Source organism: Elephantulus edwardii, unplaced genomic scaffold, assembly GCF_000299155.1.
Source record: "Elephantulus edwardii isolate Elephantulus edwardi_28Jun2011 unplaced genomic scaffold, EleEdw1.0 scaffold00325, whole genome shotgun sequence".
NCBI classification, from domain to species: Eukaryota; Metazoa; Chordata; class Mammalia; order Macroscelidea; family Macroscelididae; genus Elephantulus; species Elephantulus edwardii.
In genome coordinates this window covers 1,767,328-1,786,314 of record NW_006400075.1, presented here as the reverse complement: position 1 = coordinate 1,786,314, position 18,987 = coordinate 1,767,328, and the positions used below count along the sequence as shown (strand labels likewise).

The following is an 18,987-nucleotide window of genomic DNA, read 5'->3' as shown; positions in this document are numbered from 1 at the left end:
GGACTCTACTCCAAAGATCTTACTTGGATCCACAATCAAGATCCTTGCTACCAGCAGTCAGGAAATCAGGAGACTTATTGCATTGGGTAAGTCTGCTGTCAGGAACTTCTCCAAATTGCCAAGGAGCAATGATATCAGTTTGAAGACTAACGCATTCCAACTTCAGGTCATGATCTTCTCAATCACTTGCTGGGCATCAGAGAGCTGGACAATGTACAAGGATGACAGAAGACTCATTAATACCTTTGAGTTATAGTGCTGGAGAAGACAACTGAAGATTCCATAGACTGTCTGACACAAGAACAAACAAATGTGTCTTAGAGAAAGTGCAGCCGGAGTGCTCCTTGGAGGCAAGAATGATGAAGCTTCATCTCACATACTTGGGACATGTTTCCAGGAAAGGCTATTTTGTGGAGAGGGACATCATGCTTGCAAAGAAGGAGGCTTAGCAAAAAAGGAAAAGACTCTTAACCAGATGGATTGATACAGTGAGTGGCTGCAGCAATGGCCTCCACTGTGTCCGAGATAGTGAGGATGGCACAGGATAGACTGGATTCAGATTCAGTTCACAGGGTTGCTGTGGGTCATATTCAACTTGACAACACATGCCAAAAACAACAACTACTACTTTGAGGGGGCAGCTCTTCCTCCATCACATTTTTACTTTCTTCCTACCTGAGGGGTTCATCTTCCAACATTACAACGTAATTAGCAACATTCTGCTACTCATAGGGTTTTCAGAAGCCTATTATTGCAGAATTGATGGCCAGTCCTGCTTTTTAGTCTGGAGGCTCTGATGACACCTTTGCACCGTGGCTGGTGTTTGAGAAGCTGGTCCATAGCATCATAGCGACATGGAGGAGGACATAGTAGAGACCTCCACCCTTCACCTGCCACTGACAGAGGAAGAGTGGGGGCCTGGCCCAGCTTCTCTGAAGACTGACCCAATAAGCCAGGTCATCCATCAGATGCCTGTCAGCTGGTGTGGCCTCCCTCACAGGGGGCAGGTCCGGGGGAGCCTTGGGGTGTGGTTCAGCCCATGGCAACAGGCTTACACGCTACAGCCCCATTCCTGTCCCCATTCCTTCAGCTCACATCTACCAATCACCACCCACCTGCACTCGTCAACATTATTGAGGCTGCGACTTGGAAAAACTCCTTATTTTTACTTTTTCTTATTGTGGAGAATCACATGCAAGCGAATCTGCCCTTTCAAAGCGTGCAATCCAGGGACCTCAGCCACCAAAATCATTATCTCCCCAAACAGATGGGCTACACCTCTTACACAATGGCCCTCGTCCCCCTCCTGGCCCGTGGTGACCTCTCAGCGCTGTCCCCTGGCAAGGCTACATCCGCTCAAGGTATTTCACAGAAGCGGAATCCACACCTCTCCCTCTCTGTATCAGTCAGCGTTGCTCCACTCATCCTGAGTTCTGGGCTCACACATGTGGACTATGGGGTGGGGGGCTCCCTTTCTCTTTCTGGCAGTCCCCTCACTGCCAGACACATTATACTGTCCCCTTGTCTGTGTGTGGGCAGTGAGTTGGGCTGCTCCCTGCACCCGTCATCCCAGGCTCTGGCACTGTGCGTGTTACTCAAGTTCCTGTCCTCAGGTCTTCGCCGTGATCCCTGGGAATGGACTTCCCTGGCCACAGGCTGAGTCCACCTCAATGCATAACTGCAGAGCTGCCTGTCCCTGCAACGATGCTCACGGGTTTTATTCATCCTTATGCATTGCTCAATTTGCAGATGTGTGGCAAATAACTGAAAAGACTATGGCTTGCATCAAGCACATCTTGGTCTTTATTTTTATTATTATTATTAAATTTTATTAGTTTTAATGAACATTTACAGGGATTTTGGGTTTTCATTCCTTCATTGCTGAACCATTCATTCTCTCCACCCTCCTCCCCAGTTTGTTCTTCTTCCCCCGCCATCCGAATGTCTGTTTTAATTGTCCAATTGCCACAGTGCTTGTCAAAGTCAGTTCTGATTAATTTCCTTTGTCAGTGTGGCCTTTGCCATTCCCTATCACGGATCCCTGAGAGAGACTTCACCCTGATTCATAAGGAAAAGGGGATGGCGTATTCTCTTAGCTACTTCCTGCTGAAAAGGAACGCTGTGGGTTTCAGGGTGAAGATCTTCTCTCACTACTCTAAAGGGCCCCTTTGGCAGTAGGAAACACATAGACTATTATGGAGATTGATTTTGGAATTTAGATGCACTGTTATCAATTGTGCTTAGCTGTACATGTTCATATCCTTGAAGATGTATCATGGGGGGGTTGCAACCTAGAAGACACAAATTTAACTAACAAGTTATAAGTGCATGAGTCAAAAATTATGGAAAAGTAAAAGAAAAGATTCTTTCATTGTTTTACAAACCCTCCCCCAGGTCCCCTCCACCATGGAGCCATCGCTCCTAGACTCCTGTGATGACAGAAATACCTAGTCACATATCTCTTTTAAACAGTTTTCTCCCTCCTCTGTTTCAGTGCAATATACATTATTGAACCCATCTTACTCAGTCTCACCCCAACCCCGAGGTTAGTCCCATTCTACAACAGTGGCATCATGTAATATTTGTCCTTTTGTGACTGGGATATTTCACTCAGCATAATGTTCTCCAGAGTCAACCATTTTGAATAATATTGCATGAGTTCCTTGTTTTTTAATGCAGCATAGTATTCCATTGTGCAAATATACCACAGCTTCTCTAGCCATTCGTTTGTTGATGGGCACTTAGGTTGTTTCCAACTCCTTGCTATTGTGAACAAAGCTGCAATAAACATGGGTGTGCATATATCTGCTTGGATGTCAGCTATGGTCTCTTCAGGGTATATTCCACATCTTGGTCTTTAAATTGACATCTTGCTTTCTTTGACACTTTAAAGATGTCCTTGTCAGCATGAAAAAGACGGCTATTATAAAAACAAAGAAACAAACTACAACAAAACCCAGAAAATAACAGACGTTGGAGGAGAGGCTGAGAAATCCAAACCCTTGAGCTGTGGTGTTGGAGAAAAACACCGAGCTTGTATGGATTGACCAGAGAACAGCTAAGTACTAGATGGGGCAGAGAGACTAGTGATGCAGTGGGTAAAGCACTACTCCTGTAACCAAGAGGTCAGCCACTCAGAAGGAGAAGGGGTGACCACTGGAGGTGGACTTGGAAACTCCCAGGTAACCCCACTCTGTCCTACGCTACAGTGGAAGGGACTTGGTGACAGTGAGTGACAGATTAGAATGCCTCCTGAGTTGCACTGTCTGATTGGCAGCAGATAGGGGGGTGAGGAGAGGTGCAGGGCCCCGCAGCCCCCTAAGCAGAGTAGCAGCCACCACAATTGGGTGATGGGTGTGGCTCAGCAAGCAGGTGTGAAGGGGCCTCCTTCCGCTGAAGCAGTTTGTGTAAATCTCTGCAGAACAGTCCATTGGGTTCTTAGGGTGTTTGCACTGGTGTTTTATGGCTGAATTGTAGCCATTCTCTCTCTGTCCTCACTATCAGATCCTTACCCAAAAATGACTTGCATTTCCTTTCACCCTGGGAGTTAGCTGTCTCTGTTCTCTGGCTACCATCCTCTGGTGCACAGAAGTTCTCTGTTATTATAGACTCTCATGGATGCATTCTTTTTTTGTCATTCTTGTTCTCACTGACAAATACTTCTCCAAAGTGCTAAAGAGCAATGGTGTCAAATTAAAGACTGAGGGGCACCCAATTCAGACCAGGGGCTTGTCAATTCCTTCCTATGCATCTGAAAACTGGACAATAAATAAGGCTGACAGAAGCATGGATCCTTTGAGCTGTGGTGTTGGAGAAGAGTACTGACTATCTCATGGGCACACAGATCTGCATTGGAAGAAGTGCATTCAGGGTACTCCTTAGAGACAAGGATGGTGAGACTTCACCTTACATAATTTCGACATATTGTCAGGAGGGGCCAGACCTTGGAAAAGGACATCGTGCTTGGAAAGCTGGGGCCTCAGAGAAAGAGAGGAAAACTCTCAGGAAGGTGGATGTCACAATGGTTTGGATGGTGAGGATGGTGTAGAAGAGGGCAGGGGTCAGCTCTGTTGTTTGTGGGCGGCTAAGAGTCATAATCAGCCTGACGGCTCCTATGAACAATCTCCTGGTGTCCAGCTGTCTACTGCACCTGGTGGGACTTCCAGGTCCCCGAGCCTGGCAACCCTGGTCACGAAGGATGAGTCCTGCGGCCTGTGTCCCGGGGGAGGCTCCTGCCAAACCCTGCCACAGCCTCAGGCAAGTGTGGTCAGAGGGCTGGCACAGGGCTGTTACCCCACACGCACGTGCCCCAGCCTCACTCTGTGCAGTCCCATGTGCAGCCACATTGGGTTTCAGCCTTTACTTCAGTCCATCAGGCATCATTGAGGTGTCACTGCCCCCGATTTGCTCTCTCTCTGCTCAAGTGATCACTGAGAGCTTGGGAGTGGAGCTGGGCACTCAGTTACTGGCCTGCGGCAGGCCTGTACTCACAGGGTCACCAGGCTTCCATCTCCTCTCATGTCCCTTCCTGGTGCCCGACCGCCCAGTTTTAGCAAGAGCTTGCCGGGCTCTGCCTGGGACCATCACAGATCCCTGATTCCATCAGTTCCAATGTCCACTGGCTCCTTTTTTGTTCACATGGTGCTGAGGACAGGCTTGTTTTTGAAGCCTCAAAAGCTGTTTGTTGTTGTTAAATGCCATTGAGTTGAGTACGACCGACTCGATTCACAGAGACCCTGTGAACAATAGATCTGACCCCTGTCCTATCCTGTGCCGTCCTCATCATCTCTGACACACTTGAGTGATCCTTAATCAATGCCCCTCTCTGCCCACAGGGACTCCCTCTCCTGCTTTTGGCCCTGGCTGGCATGTCAGTGAGTTGGACACACTTCTCTGAGGCTCGCTTTCCTGCTCTTGTGTTTTCTGAACTGAGTCCAGATCTGTGGCTTCAGCGGCGTGAACCAGACATCAATGGCATGAGCGACTTTCTTTCCCAAGCCCTGGCCATCTATGTCCATCTGTCTTTCTTGAGTGCGGAGGCCCCAAAGCGCTGGCGACCCACCTGATCTGACTGGGAGCTGCCGGGCCAGCGGGAGTGAGTGTGGGGGCATCTGAAATCTCAGGATGCTCACGATGGCACCCCAAGAGAGCCCAGGTAGATCAGGAGAGCCCTGATCCCCCCAAAGCTCGAAAACCTACACAAAAGTTAGGGCTCTGGATAACCCATGCCCCTCCACACCTGATTCTCCTCCAAACGAAGTGGTTTCTGAAGTTAGACCTAGCCGTAGTGTTTCCAGAACTCTCTGCAGCTACACCAGGTTCTGTGCCCCCCACTCCCCTTTCCAACCCAGCTGGAAAAGTGTGGGTGCGTTTGAGAAAGAACAGAAAAGAAAGATCAAAGCTGTGACAGCCCACTGACAACATTTTAACTTGAAAATTGCTTCTGAGTGGATGGCATAATACTGTGTGGGAAGATATAAATCAGGTGCAGCTTTGCGCAAAACTCCTCATTCTGATTTGCTAACTGACACCTTGAAGAGGCTCTGGAGGTGGCCATCTTGGAGTGAGCACACAGAGTGACCACCGCATGCCCAGCTGAACTTGGAGAAGCCCCTCAACTTCCCCCTCCCTGTAACCGTTCTGACCCATCAGGTAAATATGGCTTCTCCTTGAGTGAGTCCCCAGAGAATCCTCCCCTCATAAAGGGCTCCCCTCAGAGGGTGTTCCCCTTGGTGATCTCCCTTAGAGTGCTCCATCTCCGAGAATGCTATCCCTTAGAAAAGGTTTCCCCTCAGAGTCTGCTCCTGCTCAGAGTCTGCTCCCCCTCAGAGTGCTCCCTGCAAGAGTGTTCCCCTCAGAAAGTGCTGCCCTCAGAGAGTTTTCCCTTCAGAGAGTGTTCCCTTCAGAGAGTGCTCCCCTCAGAGAGTGTTCCCCTCAGAGTGCTCTCCTCGGTATTCAACCTCAGAGAATGTTTCCCTCAGAAAGTGTTCTACTCAAAGTGCCCCCTTAGAAAGTGGCCCCTCAGGGTGTTCCCTTTCAGAGAGTGCTCCCCTCAGAGACTGCACCCACTCACAGGGTGCTTCCTCTCAGGGAGTTACCCCCTAAAAAGAGTGTTTCCCCCATGATTTCTCCCTGAGAGACTGTGCCCATTCAGAAAATGCTCCCCTCAAAATGTTCCCCTTCAGAGATTGCTCCTCCCAGAGACTGAACCCACTCAGACAATGCTCCCTTCAGAAAGTGCTTTCCTCAGAGAGTGCTCCCCTCAGAATTCTCCCTCCCAGTGCTCCCCTCTGGGAGTGATTTCCTCAGAGTGTTCCCCTCAGAGAGTATTTCCCGCAGAGTGCTCCCTTCAAAGATTGCATCCCCTCAGAGTGCTCCCTAAGAGAGTGTTCCCATCAGAGAGTTCTCCCCTCAGAGGTTGCACCCACTAAGAGAGTGCTCCCCTTAGAGAATGTAACCCTCAGAGAGTGGTTCCCTCAGAATGTTCCTTGAAAAACTGCTCCCCTCAGGGAGTGGTCTTTCTCAGACAGTGTCAGCCTTAGAGAGTTCTCCCTGTCCCTCACTGGAGTGTCCATTCTTCCTCTGACTCCTTCACTGGCTTCCTGTTCAACATGTGCTGAGACAGTCCGAGTTCAGGACACAGAGACTAGGTTCTAACTGCTCTCTGAACGGTGAGCTAGTCCGGGTGAATTCCACACTAGCACAGAAGCAATTCTCCAGACAAGGCAGAGCGCTGTGAGTGCTTGCTTGTGAGGCAGGAGGTCACCTTGTGGCCTTGATCTCCGTTTATGGCTTTATAAACTTTATACACCATTCTATAACTTTATAGCTGGAACCACACTGGAGGCTGAAAAACAGGCGGACTAGACCGAAAGGGGCCTTAAAACTGACCAAGCCTCACAAGAGTTGATGTAATCACTGGCCACATATTGTGGCTGTGATGACTCTCAGCCACCCTGTGGACGGCAGATCTGAGTCTTGTCCTGTCCTGCACTATTTCTCACCATCTCTGTCCTGCTCAAGCCCATCGCTGCAGTCAGTGCCAACCCAACTTGCTGAGGGTTCTCTTCTTCCGATAACCCTCAGCGTTTCCCAACATGCCCCACGTATGTGACACAGGTTTCACCATCCCTGCTTCCATGGAGCACTCTGGTTGCACTTTGGCAGTCCGTAGGATAATCCGTTCTCTTCTCCAACATCACTATTCTTTTCAGATCTTCCTTATTCACTGTCCAGCTCTCAGATGCATAGGAAGCAACTGAAAATACCACGGCTTGGATCAGGTGCCCTTCATCTGACAGCCTTGCTGCTCAGCACAGTGGAGCGGTCCCTGCCAGCAGATTTTCCCAGTGCAGCATGTCTTTTGCTTTCTTGACAGTGGCAACCATGGGTGTTAATTGTGGATTGTTACACACTAACCTTCTGGGACTCTTTCCTAAAACAAGATGCTTACATAGCATTGGCCAACCAAGTTATTTTTTAACTATCAAGCATATATGTACAGAATCATGTCCTAAACTTTATAAACAAGAATTTTTATAACTTTTCAAGATATACTTGGCATGTATGGCGATGCAATCTAGCATATACTTAATATAACACTAACATAGGAATTGTCTGAAAATGCCATTATTTATCTAATAAAGAAGCTTTCATTTATGTATCACGTGTATTTTATTTCATGTTATCTGTCTCATGAGGCACAAGACCTACAGGACTCTGTACACGTAAAGTTTTCAGACAATGAAAGGATGCAAAATTCCTCATTTATCACACAAAACATGTCCGCTCTGCAACAACGGCTGTTTCTAAATTTGTCTTCCAAGAAAGCAACAAAGGCCGTGTACTAGAACGTTACACTGCTTTACAGAATATTCCTGCATCCCTGTGGGAGGGAACGGAATCGTTTCTTAAAGAAAAAAAAATTAAATATTGAGAAAATTATTATTTGAATGCGTTCTGCTTTCCATACTCCTTCAGAATGGTTTTCTTTTAAACAACTGTTTGGCCATTGTTAAGAAGTGACATTATGGATAGCTAGGATGCACACGCACATACACACATGCATACGTGTCTCTATAATGCACACTTCCTGTTGGGTGGGTGAGTAGCAAGAAGGCCATTCTAGATTCTAAGTGCTTGAGACCTCAAGTGGCCACTCTGGCCCATCCTAGCCCCCCATGGCCCCTCTACCCTGGCCTCCTGGGGCCGGCCCTGGACTATCCTAGCCTCCTGTAGCTCCTCTACTCAGAGTTTCTGTAGCCCCTCCACCCTGGCCTCCAGTGGCCCCTCTACCCTGGCCCCCTGTGGCCAGCCCTGGACCATCCTAGCCTCTTGTTGTCTCTCCACTCTTGCCTCCCATGGCTTCCTGTAACTTCTCCATCCTGTCTTCCCCTGATCCCTCTATTTTGGCCTCCTGTGGCCCCTTCATGCTGCCTCATGTGGCCTGCCCAGCCTGGCCTTACATGGCCTGCCTCTCAAGAGGAACGGGTCTTGCCTAGGTGGACTTGGGGTTTTGGGGAGGAAGGCACTCTCACATCTCGACTAGGACCCAATCTCCACCCTCCTAGGGCCACTCCTGGCCTCCTTGAGGCTGGGCACAGCCCTGGGCATGACCAGAGCTCTCATACATCCCAGCTCTGGAAAAGGGGGTGCAAGGGCCCCTGAGCAGCTGGAGTGGGGCTGCAGCTTGGGAACACACAGGTAGAACACATGTCCATGGCCACACAGCCACTGCTGGCTTCCTGCAGCTGGCTGCAAACACCCGGGCTGCCCAGGTCCTATCATGTCTATGCTATGGCCTGGCTCCCTTGGGGATCCATGTGGGAACTGAAGACATCCTGGTCTTGTTGGTACCCTTCCTTGTCCAGAATCAGCACCCAGCACCCAGCAACTAGGGTGAGGCCCAGGAGCCTCCAGAAAGGGTGCAGTGACAAGGTTTAATCCTCCTCCTTCTCAGCTTGGAGGCCTCTCCTCACACAGCAGGCTCAGGATGGAGTCACAGTGGGTGGACCAGTGCTTCCTGCCCTTGTCTGACTACGAGGGGCCCCAGCACTCCTGAACCCATGAAGCCACCGTCCCTAGGCTCAGGGTGCCGACACATGGGTTTTGGTTTTGAGACACTTAATGTACGTGTGTGTTGGCACCAGCAGAGAGACATGGGGTGACGTGAATGCCAGGAAGTGGAAAGGGAGGGTGCTTCTGTGGCCGCAGCTGCTTCTCTGAAGCAGGGGTGCCCACGTGGCTGACTTGAACTCTTCCTCTTAAATTAGCCTGTAATTAACCTGCACCTAGTGGCCAGGGCCCTGGGCTTCAGGCTGGCCTATCATGTCAGAGGATGGGCGCTGGGGCACCTGGTGGGCCCCTCTGAGGTCAGGCTGTCAGCTGTCACCTTTGGGATGATGCCTGTGTCACTGGCAGATCTGCTCTGTGGGTCTCGGGGTTGCATCATCACAGAAATATCAGTCAAGCCAGTGGAGCCCCTGGGCCCACAGGTGGCCCACAGGAGGACCGAGGAGTCCCGGCATTCCTCCAGTCCTGGTCCCAGAGCCCCTGGGAGGCCTGAGGCCAGGCTGACCTGCAGAGCCAGGGATGATCAGAGCTCCTTACTGCCCCAGGTCAGAGCAGAGACTTACTATCACAGGCCTCCCTCCTTCTATCCCAGGAGGACAGCTCCGTGTCCTCAGCCAGGCCCCAGAGCTCAGTGGACAGGCGGCCTCTGGTCAGCCCCAGGCTGAAGTAGGAGATTGTTTCCACAGGCCTCCTACGTTCCACACCAGGAGGACAGCCCTGTGTCCTTAGCCAGGCCCTAGGACACCAGTGGGCACACAGGCTTTGGTCAGCCGACACTCCCTGTGGGGGTTCCAGCTTGCCAGCCAGTCACCCCCAACTCATCCTGATCCCATACACAGAGCTCTAACCCTTTCAAACTACATGACTCTCATAGTTTGATTCTTAGATCACCAAGCCTTTCTTCCTCACCTATAGACTGAAGCTCTGCCCACACAGACAGACAGATGGACAGAAGCTGGACTCAAGGTGCACAGTAGGGAGCTGCACTCCCATCTGCATGTGGACAGTGAGAAATCCACCCTGGGACCCCATGCCGAAAGCAGGAGGGTAACCCCAGGGGAAGGCGGTAGGACCAGCTCAAATCTGTTCCTGGTACCCGATCTGCACCCACCCACCCTCAAAGCCCTCTCCACAGAGGTCCCAGGAACAGATCCTCTCTCAAGAGGTGGGAGCCCAGCCCCCTAAGAGCGTGTCCAAAGTCAGGAGTTCATGCAGAGTGGTGAGGAGCAGGCCCTCTCCTGACCTGGGCCCCTCCCCAGAAAGGCAGGTCGGGGGTGCACACAGGCTGGGGCACCCACCTCGCCTGAGCCCTGGAACAATGAGGATTGCGGGAGGCCCCAGGCTGGCCTGTCTGTCCTCACACTGATGCCATCTTATCAGGCCTGGCTGTGGGTGGGAGATAAAACCCCAGACACTAGTCTCGTCACCAAGAGCTTATTTTTATTTTATCTCAGAAAAAAACAAAAACAAAACACATTCATTCCAGAAGGAAAGGTGGTTAGATGGGGCCTCCCCACTCTGGGGCAGCACCGCCCACCATCTGTCCCCTGGGGCCCCGGCCACCCAGGGTCCCCACACCCAGGCTCCCATCTTTCCCATCCTCAGCAGCCCTGCTGGTAGGCCGGGAGTGCACTTCCCCCACAGCGTCCCAGTTAGCAGCGGAACCCACCACACTTTGCAGCAGGGTAGGTGATAATAAAATACAAAGAGGTTCCTCAGGCTGACCTCTCCCGGAAAAATGGTCACATGCCACGTCTGGTACACAGCAGTCCCTAAACCCCAACAAGTCTGGGGTGCCATGTGTGGCAAACATCCGGCTGGAACCACTGCAGAGCCAGGCTTCTCAGGAGACCAGGGCCCCTCTGGCCGTCCCATCTCCAACCTGGCTTAGCCCACCAGAAAGACAAGGGCTTCCTCCTCTCTCAAAGGGCCTGCCTGCCGGGGTCAGGACACCCCCGCTTTGTCCTGTCCCGGGGCCACTAGGACGAGAGACTCGGGGTGTGCACCTGGAAGGCCACCATCGCCCTCCCCGTGGGGTGTGGAAACATCCTCTGTGCTCACCAGCCCCAGGGCATAGCCGTTGGGGCGCTGCTCGTGCCGGGAAGCGCTGCCGTTGGCCCAGCTGTGGGAGTGGCCAGTGAGGCGCAGACTGACCTCGCTGTCGCTGCTGTGCGGGGCCCGCGCACTAGGGCCCCCCGCCTTGAAGGGGTCCTGGCGCCGCAGCACGTGGGTGTGGATGATGCGGCGGAAGGTCTGGCGGAACTCGCGGATCCGGTAGGCGTAGATGAAGGGGTTGACCACGGAGTTGGAGTGGGACAGGATGATGGCCAGGTACATGAGCCAGGGCGGCGCGTGGTCCAGCTGCGGGCAGAAGAAGGTGAAGCAGTTGATGACGTGCAGCGGCAGCCAGCACAGCGCGAAGAGCCCCACGATGATGGCCAGCGACTTGGCGGCGTGCACCTCCTTCTGCAGCGTGGAGCGCGTGCGCTCGCCTGGTGCCGGCTGGCTCTCCATCTGCTTCAGCTGCCGCCGCGCCGCCAGGAAGATGCGCAGGTAGATGCCCAGCATGGCCAGCAGCGGCACCAGCACGCAGGCCAGGAAGTTGTAGTAGACCATGTAGTTCATGGGCACCACGTCCTCGAACAGGCAGGTCACCTGGCCCACCGCGCTGCAGCTCTGGTTGCTCGCCTTCTGGCCGCATTTGTTCCAACCGAGCATCGGGGTCAGTCCGATGACGAAGGACAGCACCCAGCACACTGCGATGATGCCCTTGGCCCGTGTGCCGGTCACCAGCCCGTTGTACCTGGGGGGAAAGGGTACCAGCGTCAGGTTGAGCCAGGCGGGCATGACTGGAAAGCCCCGGGTGGTGGTCACTGGCCCTTGGCCTGAGTGTCCGCTTCTGTGGAGTGGTGGGAAGTGGCAGCAATTGGGACATGGATGACTCCTGGGTGGTGTGGGGCAGTCAGGTGTCCTGGTGTTAACCAGTGAGTCACTAGTCTGTTCCCTGTGCTCTTCCGAAGTCTCTGTAGAGAGAGGGGCTCCCAAGTCAGAGAGCCAGGCAGTCACTCAGTGCTGAGGAGGCCTCTCAGGCTGGAGGCAGAGCAGTCACCCACTGCTGCTCAGGCCTTGTGCTCTTTTGTCATCTTTATCATGGGGTCCCCAGGAACCCCCAGGGAGAGGGCCTAGTCCGTGAGATGCTGGGCAGTGTAGGGGTTCCAGGCCGCCAGAATCCAAGAGAACTGAAACAGGGCACTGGGACAGATGGGCTCTGAGAAGACACCTGGATGTGGGCTGGGTCCCCAAGGGCCGTTATTTCTTGAAATCACTCGGGATTTTAGCAACCTGGTGAAACGTGCCAGATGGTGGCCTGAGCACTGGCCCATAGACCACAGAATCATGGATAATTTCAGGATGAGGTTAAAGCCAGGCCTTTCTGGGAGCCGAGGAAGGACTCATTCTGGTAAAGCAGAGGGCCTTCACTGGAGAGACTCCAGCCCCTACAGCTTGCCTGGAGCTCTGAGGATGACACAGGACAGGACAGGACAGGACAGGGCTCAGATCTGTTGTTCACATGCCATACTCAATTCGACAGCACCTGAGAACAACTCGAATTCAGCAACGGCACACAGCAGGAGCCTGTGACCTCTGGTGGCCCCGCTACATTTCCAGCGACTGGTGGAGGGCTGAGGGCTGAACAGAGGACCTTCAGGCCAGGGCATCTCACCTGCCTTTGTCCTGAACTAAGCCGGGTTGGGCCACGGCTGTGCCCACAGGCTGTGCACGTCTGGTTGGGGCAGTTGCCACCTTGGCACCCTGTCAGCGCTCACGTGGACACATCAAGCCAAACCCGTAACCTGTGACACCTGTGAGCTACAGGATTAACGAGGGACTGACTCCATGCCATGCAGCGTGTCTGTCAGCCTGTGGCCCTCTACTCAGCAGCTGTCAGAGGGTGGACAGGCCCCAGGGCTAAGGGGCAGCCTGCCGCCCGATGCAGAGAACCCATGGCCCTGGCATCAGGAGTCCAGGGGGCACTGGCTCTGCTTCCACCAGCTCCACCATATCCCTCATCTATGTTGGGTCTTGAGATGCCTCCAGTCCTGAGGTCTCTGCCCACCAACAGCCCTGGGCCACCACGTTCTCAGCTGTCATCTGCATGTCTGGATTCTGTCCCCAGAGAAGGGACAATTGGGGCAGGCCACCACCCGGGGCATGTGTGGTGGCACAGCCCCAGCCAGCCCTTCCTCCTCTCGGCATTTCCCTCCCTGCTCTCCAGAGCCCAGGTGGGGGCCAACGAGGCAGGTCCTGGGAGCCTGCAGTCAGCGTGGGCAGCAAGCATGCTTCCATCTGGACAGCATCCCACCTCGTAGCCATTCATCATGTCCTGCGGGGCCCAGGTCCTGCTCAAGCCCCACACTTTACCTAGATAGGTGAAAGTGCTCTCTGAGGGCACTGTGGGGTCCACCTGCTCCCCAAGCTGGCTTCTGGGGCCCTCTTCAGGCTGATCTGTTCCCTGGGGAACCTCTAAGGGACTGGTGTCCACCTGCAGCCACCAGGCTGTGGGGCCCTCACACCCACTCCTAGATACTGGTCCCAAAGGCTGTGGGGGAACCACAAGTGTGTACTTTCTGAAGCCCCTGGTAGACTCGCAACAGCTGCCCAGCAGCTTCCTCGCCCACAAACCCTGGGCAGCCCCACAGCACTGGGCTGAAACGTGGGCACATACACTAAATGTAACTTCCCTCCTGGGGTCACAGTGAATGGTGGGGGACTGGCAGCTGGCCCTGTAGTTCTACATCTATAGTCTATAGTTTCTGCCCTGCGGAGGAGACTGCCATGTGTGCTGGGCAGCAGGACACGCGGGGGAAGTGTCCCTCATGCCACCCAGACCACGTCAGGACACCTGCCCATTGGCTTAGTCCCCTCCCAGCACCTGTTCACCCTCTTTTCTGCCGAATCAGCCCCCTCCCGGGACCCATGCCCCTGCCCACGGGTGCTCACCGGAGTGGGATCCGGATGGCAATGTAGCGGTCAATGGCAATGGCCAGGAGGCTGAAGATGGAGCTCTGTGTGAGGACCAGCACGAAGCAGGCAATGAAGAGGCAGCCGTGGCAGGCGGCACAGAAGCCCATGCTGATGGTGATGGCGAATGGGATGGCCAGCACCCCCACTGCAATGTCAGCCGCGGCCAGCGACACCACGAAGTAGTTGGTGACGTTCTGCAAGTTGCTGTTGAGCCACACGGCCCAGCACACCAGCACATTGCCCAAGATGGCCAGCACGGCAATGGCCAGCTCCACAGTCATGTACACCGAGGGGCCTATGTCGGCCATGGCTGGGGGCCGGCCAGCTCAGTGAGGACTCCGGCCGGGCCAGCTCACCATCCATAGCTGCGCTGGGGCCCACGAGCCCGCCAGGCCTCCGGCTCCTCCCCGCAGGGACACCTGCTCACTGCCCAGGCGGAGTGTCCAGAGGCCAGGCCCTCCTGGTGGACCGGGGGCATTTCTGGATCAGGTTCAGCACCTGCAAAGAAAGACCTGTGAGTGCGCTTGCCCAGTGCACCTGGGTAGCACGCCCAGCTTCAGCCCCACCCCCGCTGGAGGCCAGGGGTCAGTCGGAGGGCTCCGCCTGGCGGCTCGCCCCTGGACTGTCTGGCTGGAGCGTCCAGTGCGAGGCCTCCCAGAGGGCCAGATTTGCCGCTGCGCTCTGACTCCCCAAGGCGGCCTCTCAGCCCGTGCGCGGAGCTGCTGCGCGCGTCCTCATTGCCTGGCGCGGATCTAAGATCCCGGAACCTCCTCGACGGCGCTCTGCTGAGCGCGCACCAAGCGAGTCTCTGGGATCCGCTCTCCGCGCCCCCGCGCCTCGCTCTCCGCTCCCAGCAGAGGCACCGCCCCCCGTCCCCCTCCCACAAGCGCTGTTGCGCTGTGCCAGGCGCACACCTGCGGGGCGGGGGGAGCTGGCGAAGGAAGGGTTCCTCTCCCTAGCCTCAGTTTCTCCGCTGATATAGCAAGAGGGTTGCGGCCATGACTTCTGGAGAGGTGTGGCGTGGAGGTGACCCACTTGAAGGTGACTGGCTGTGCGCCCCTACCCGTCACAAGTTAGGAACCCCTTTCCTGCCATTCCCTGCTCCAAAACCACCAAATTCACGAAATTACAGAGCCTGGGAAGTCAAGCGGCTACCTCCTGACCTGCCGCTGGGCTCTTTCCCGATGTAGCTCCGGGTACATCCACAGGACAGCTGGCTGAGAGGAGAGGCCTGTGGCCACCTGTAAATCCTTCCCAAGACTCCATCTCTCACTTTCTAGGGGACTTGCAGCCACGACTACTGTGTGGGGTTGGCTGGCATTGCTGCAACTTCCTGAGTCATGCTCAGAAACAAGGAGCAGGAAGGGTCCCCACCTGGGGAGGGGGAGCAGAGGCCTGCGAGGGAGTCCACTGCACTGCATCTGCATGGCACAGCTCTCTGCCCCTGCAGAGGTCTGACCACCCCCTCTACACCCTCAAGGCTATCTTCCTCAATGTCTTCTGGTAGCAAGGCCCAGGGTCTAGTAGCCAGGGCATGCCTGGGTTTGCAGAGGGGCCTGGGCCTGGCCAGCGCTGAAGGTGTATCCACAGTCCACACCTGCCTGGAGTCTAGACCCACCCCACCAGCTGAGCACCAGGTGACTGTCAGCCCAGAGTCCCCCTGGACAGCAACAGCACCCATCCCAGGGAGAGCAGTGCTGGGCCCCTCCCCTGTGGTCACCACTCTCACCAGCTGGGCTGGAAGGAAGCCTAGCTCCTGTGGCAGGAATGGGATCGGTTGGCATCACATCCCCTTCACAGCCTGGCCCGGCTCCAGGTAACTGGTGCTGTCCAGCTCCTCAGCCTTCCAGGCCTGGGGTAACATGCTGTGTGGGCGGGGTCACGGCCAGCTCACTGGCCTTGGGCCTGTCCCCTAGGACCCTTGCTGGAACGTGGGTGACCTCTCTCCACCTGCTCTCAGGTTGGCCCTGTGTCAGCAGGACCGTGCCCTGTGGGGTCTGCAGGGACTGGTCTTTGGAAGTACCTGTGGGTGGATACCAACTTCTGCCTCTCCGTGAGGTGCTGAGTTTGGGGCCTGCATGCCCAGGGCCTCTGTGAGCACTCTGCTGCAGGTGAGGTCTGGGCCTCCACTGGGACAGGAAGGTCGAGGGCCCAGGGCAATTTCCTCCCAGGTCTGTCAGCTGTGTGGTTAATTAATCTGAGTCATCTGTCAATGGCCGTACTGTCTCCCCAGTATACTCCCTAGGGAGGATGGCAGAGGCCCGCTCACGTGGACCCGTGTACTACCTGCTGGCCTAGTGGTCAGACCTGGCCACTTTAATTAAAACTTCACTTAACCATGGCCCGGACATTCTGGCAGGTTCCCGCAGCTCCCACACAGCTGCCTAGCAAGGCCATCAGTCCACCTGCCCAGATGGCAACTGTGCCTCACATGCCTGCTGCCAGTGGTGCCCAGGTCAGAGGCTGCAGCCACACTGGACTGTTCTCCCCGATGCAAATCGTAGCTCCAGCCAGGACAGTTCCAGGGCAGCCCCAGGAACTCTCTGATACCAGGCCAGCACGAGAGGCCCTTGGGCAGTGGATGGCCAGCAAACTACCCTGAGGTTTAAACTCAGAGGGTGGGACAACGATGTGCCAGACACCACATGCTCAGAGCCCTCACAGGCAGCAGCACCTGTACATGGGCAGTGACACTGGAGGGGTGCTGACAGATGCGTTCTGCTGGCTTTTGGATGCTCCAGGATCCAGAGGAGACAGGAAGGAGCAGCTTCTGTCCACACCAGTGAGGCCCTGGTGACCCGCACACAACAGGCAAGGGCCACAGGCACCCAGGTGAGCCACAGGTGCCCATGTGAGCAACGTGGAGCTGACCCAAGGCTGGTAGCTAGGACCCCTGCTAGAATGTAGTAGTCAGGGGCCTCACCAGTCTGAGAGGAAAGGGACACCTGAGGTGGACAGAAGCACTTGGTGGTTGGCAGCAGATCACAGGTGGCCCCTGGTAAGCTTCTCTTGGACCACCAGGCCCCACTCGACCTGAGAGGGCCATGCTGCCCCTTCCCAGGACCCTTGAGCAGAATAAGGGTAGGGTAAGAGGGAACAGCGTCCATTCCACCTCTGTCTCTCTTAGCTCCATCCTCATACTCTGAAACCCAAGTGCCCATCCATACCCAGGTGGTCATCTGAGCCCCCTGATGGTGGATGGCATGTATTGTGCCAAGGACAATGGGCCTGGGACGTCAGCAGAGGTGGGAGCCACAGCCAGGCAGCGCCAGCCTGTGCTCAGCGCCTCTGGCCCCCCGGTGCCCCCTGCAGCAGAGAGTGGATTACATAAAGGGCCTGGAGGAAAGCCACCCAGAGCAGGGTCACCCCTGCTGGGCTTGAGGACAAGGGTGAAAGGAGAGACAGTAGAAAGTGTGGGGGTGAGAGCACACATTGGCTTGCTCCACCCCAGCCCCAGTGGGGACAAGCGGGCTCTGCTGAGACCCCTTGTCCAGCCCCAGTAGGGACCCATGGTTTCCCAGAATGCTGTTGCTTCCACAATCCAGCTCTGTGCTTCTGCTTGGAAGCCCACTCTGCACCTCAGAAATCGAGCTCCGGCCTCACTGAGCCCACTGCCAGTCCTGTTTCCCATCACCCTCATTACACTGTGTCGCCCAGAGCAGCCCTACTATGGGCACCCCTGCTTCTTGAGGTCCAGACCTCCTGGAGGGGTTGAGACACAGCCCCTGGCCACACCCCTGGCCCAGCGTCAGTCCCTCTCCACTGGTCTCCCTGCCTCCTCTGCAGCAGCCACCCCCTCCCAATAGCATCCCTAGGACTCTGGAGCAGACAAGGTGGACCCCAGAAAGGAACTTGCTGAGGCTTGGCTACTGTGGTGGCCACTGGGCAATCCATCTGAACAGGATTCGTCCAGTCAAACACCTTCCCTCCCCACATAGGTGAGGCTGTGGGATGCCGGCAGCAGCCCGTGTCCACCTACTGTTCCCCTCCCACATGAGCTCTAACCACAGTATACCCTTGTCTTGGCTCTGACTCCCACAAGAGTGATCCTTTCCTTGCCTCCAACATCCCTGGCTTGGCGCAGACCCTGGACAAACTAACATGGCCTGTCCCACCAGGCTGGCCCCCCAGGACCCTGATATCCCATCTTGGTGTGCTCCCCTGGAGAAAATGGGTCTCAGAGGGAGCAGCCTGACGAGGAGGCACCACCAGGAGGCAGACCTGGTGAGTTCACTGGTGCCTGAGGTCAGCCATCCCCCCAGCCCTCATGGAAGGTGGGCCTGGCTGGGCCTGGGACCCAGATTTCACAGGCTGGCATGGGGGCAGCCCCCAGAGGCCAGCCTGCTTCCAGGTACCCCAACGCCCCTCACTGAAGACACACCTGGGCTGCCATCAGCTCAGGACACAAGCTTAGCCAGGGCAGGGCCAGCGCTGGGGGCAGGGGACCCCCAGGGCTAGGCAGAGCAACAGGCAGTGTCGGTGAGCCTCCAAGGAGGGGTTCCTGTAGGGTCTATTTCGGCTCCCTGCCCAGGACACCCAGGCACTGGGGAAGTCTCCAGGGCGGCCAGGGCACGGAAGTGACAGCAGCCTCCCGGAGCCAGGAGCCCTGGGCAGCGGGGGCCATGCCTGCTCTGGGAGCACCTGGACCCAACTATGGGGCGGCCATGACTTGGAGTGCACAGGACAGGCTCGCATCCAGCAGGGGCGCTGGCAGGGGCGCTGAGGGGATGGGAGCTGCCCACGAGGAGAAGGATGGAGGGCCCCAGGGGCAGCGGCCCGCCCCCTCCTCCCATTGCACAGACAAGAAGACTGAGGCCAGCACGCGGGCAGGGGCGCACGGTCTTTTAACGCCCCGGCAGCACCCCCAGCCCCAGGCCTCGCGTTCCCGCC

At 55.6% G+C, this 18,987-nt stretch overlaps 1 protein-coding gene across 1 annotated transcript; it reads right to left on the bottom strand.

Moving 5' to 3' along the window:
* Positions 1–11,016: 11,016 nt before the first annotated feature.
* On the bottom strand, positions 11,017–14,405 carry ADORA2A (adenosine A2a receptor). The gene is made up of 2 exons (XM_006901426.1): positions 14,074–14,405; positions 11,017–11,875 (listed from the first exon to the last, which is right to left on the bottom strand). Exons 1-2 carry the CDS (start codon positions 14,403–14,405, stop codon positions 11,017–11,019), a joined length of 1,191 nt encoding a protein of 396 aa, XP_006901488.1.
* Between the last annotated feature and the right edge of the window lie 4,582 nt (positions 14,406–18,987).

Bases quoted from the DNA above. Each gene is read 5' to 3' on its own strand.
- ADORA2A (XM_006901426.1), bottom strand. From the start codon at position 14,405: ATGGCCGACATAGGCCCCTCGGTGTACATGACTGTGGAGCTGGCCATT. The intron at 11,876-14,073 runs GTGAGCACCCGT...CTTTCCCCCCAG, and splicing joins GCCATCCGGATCCCACTCCG to GTACAACGGGCTGGTGACCG.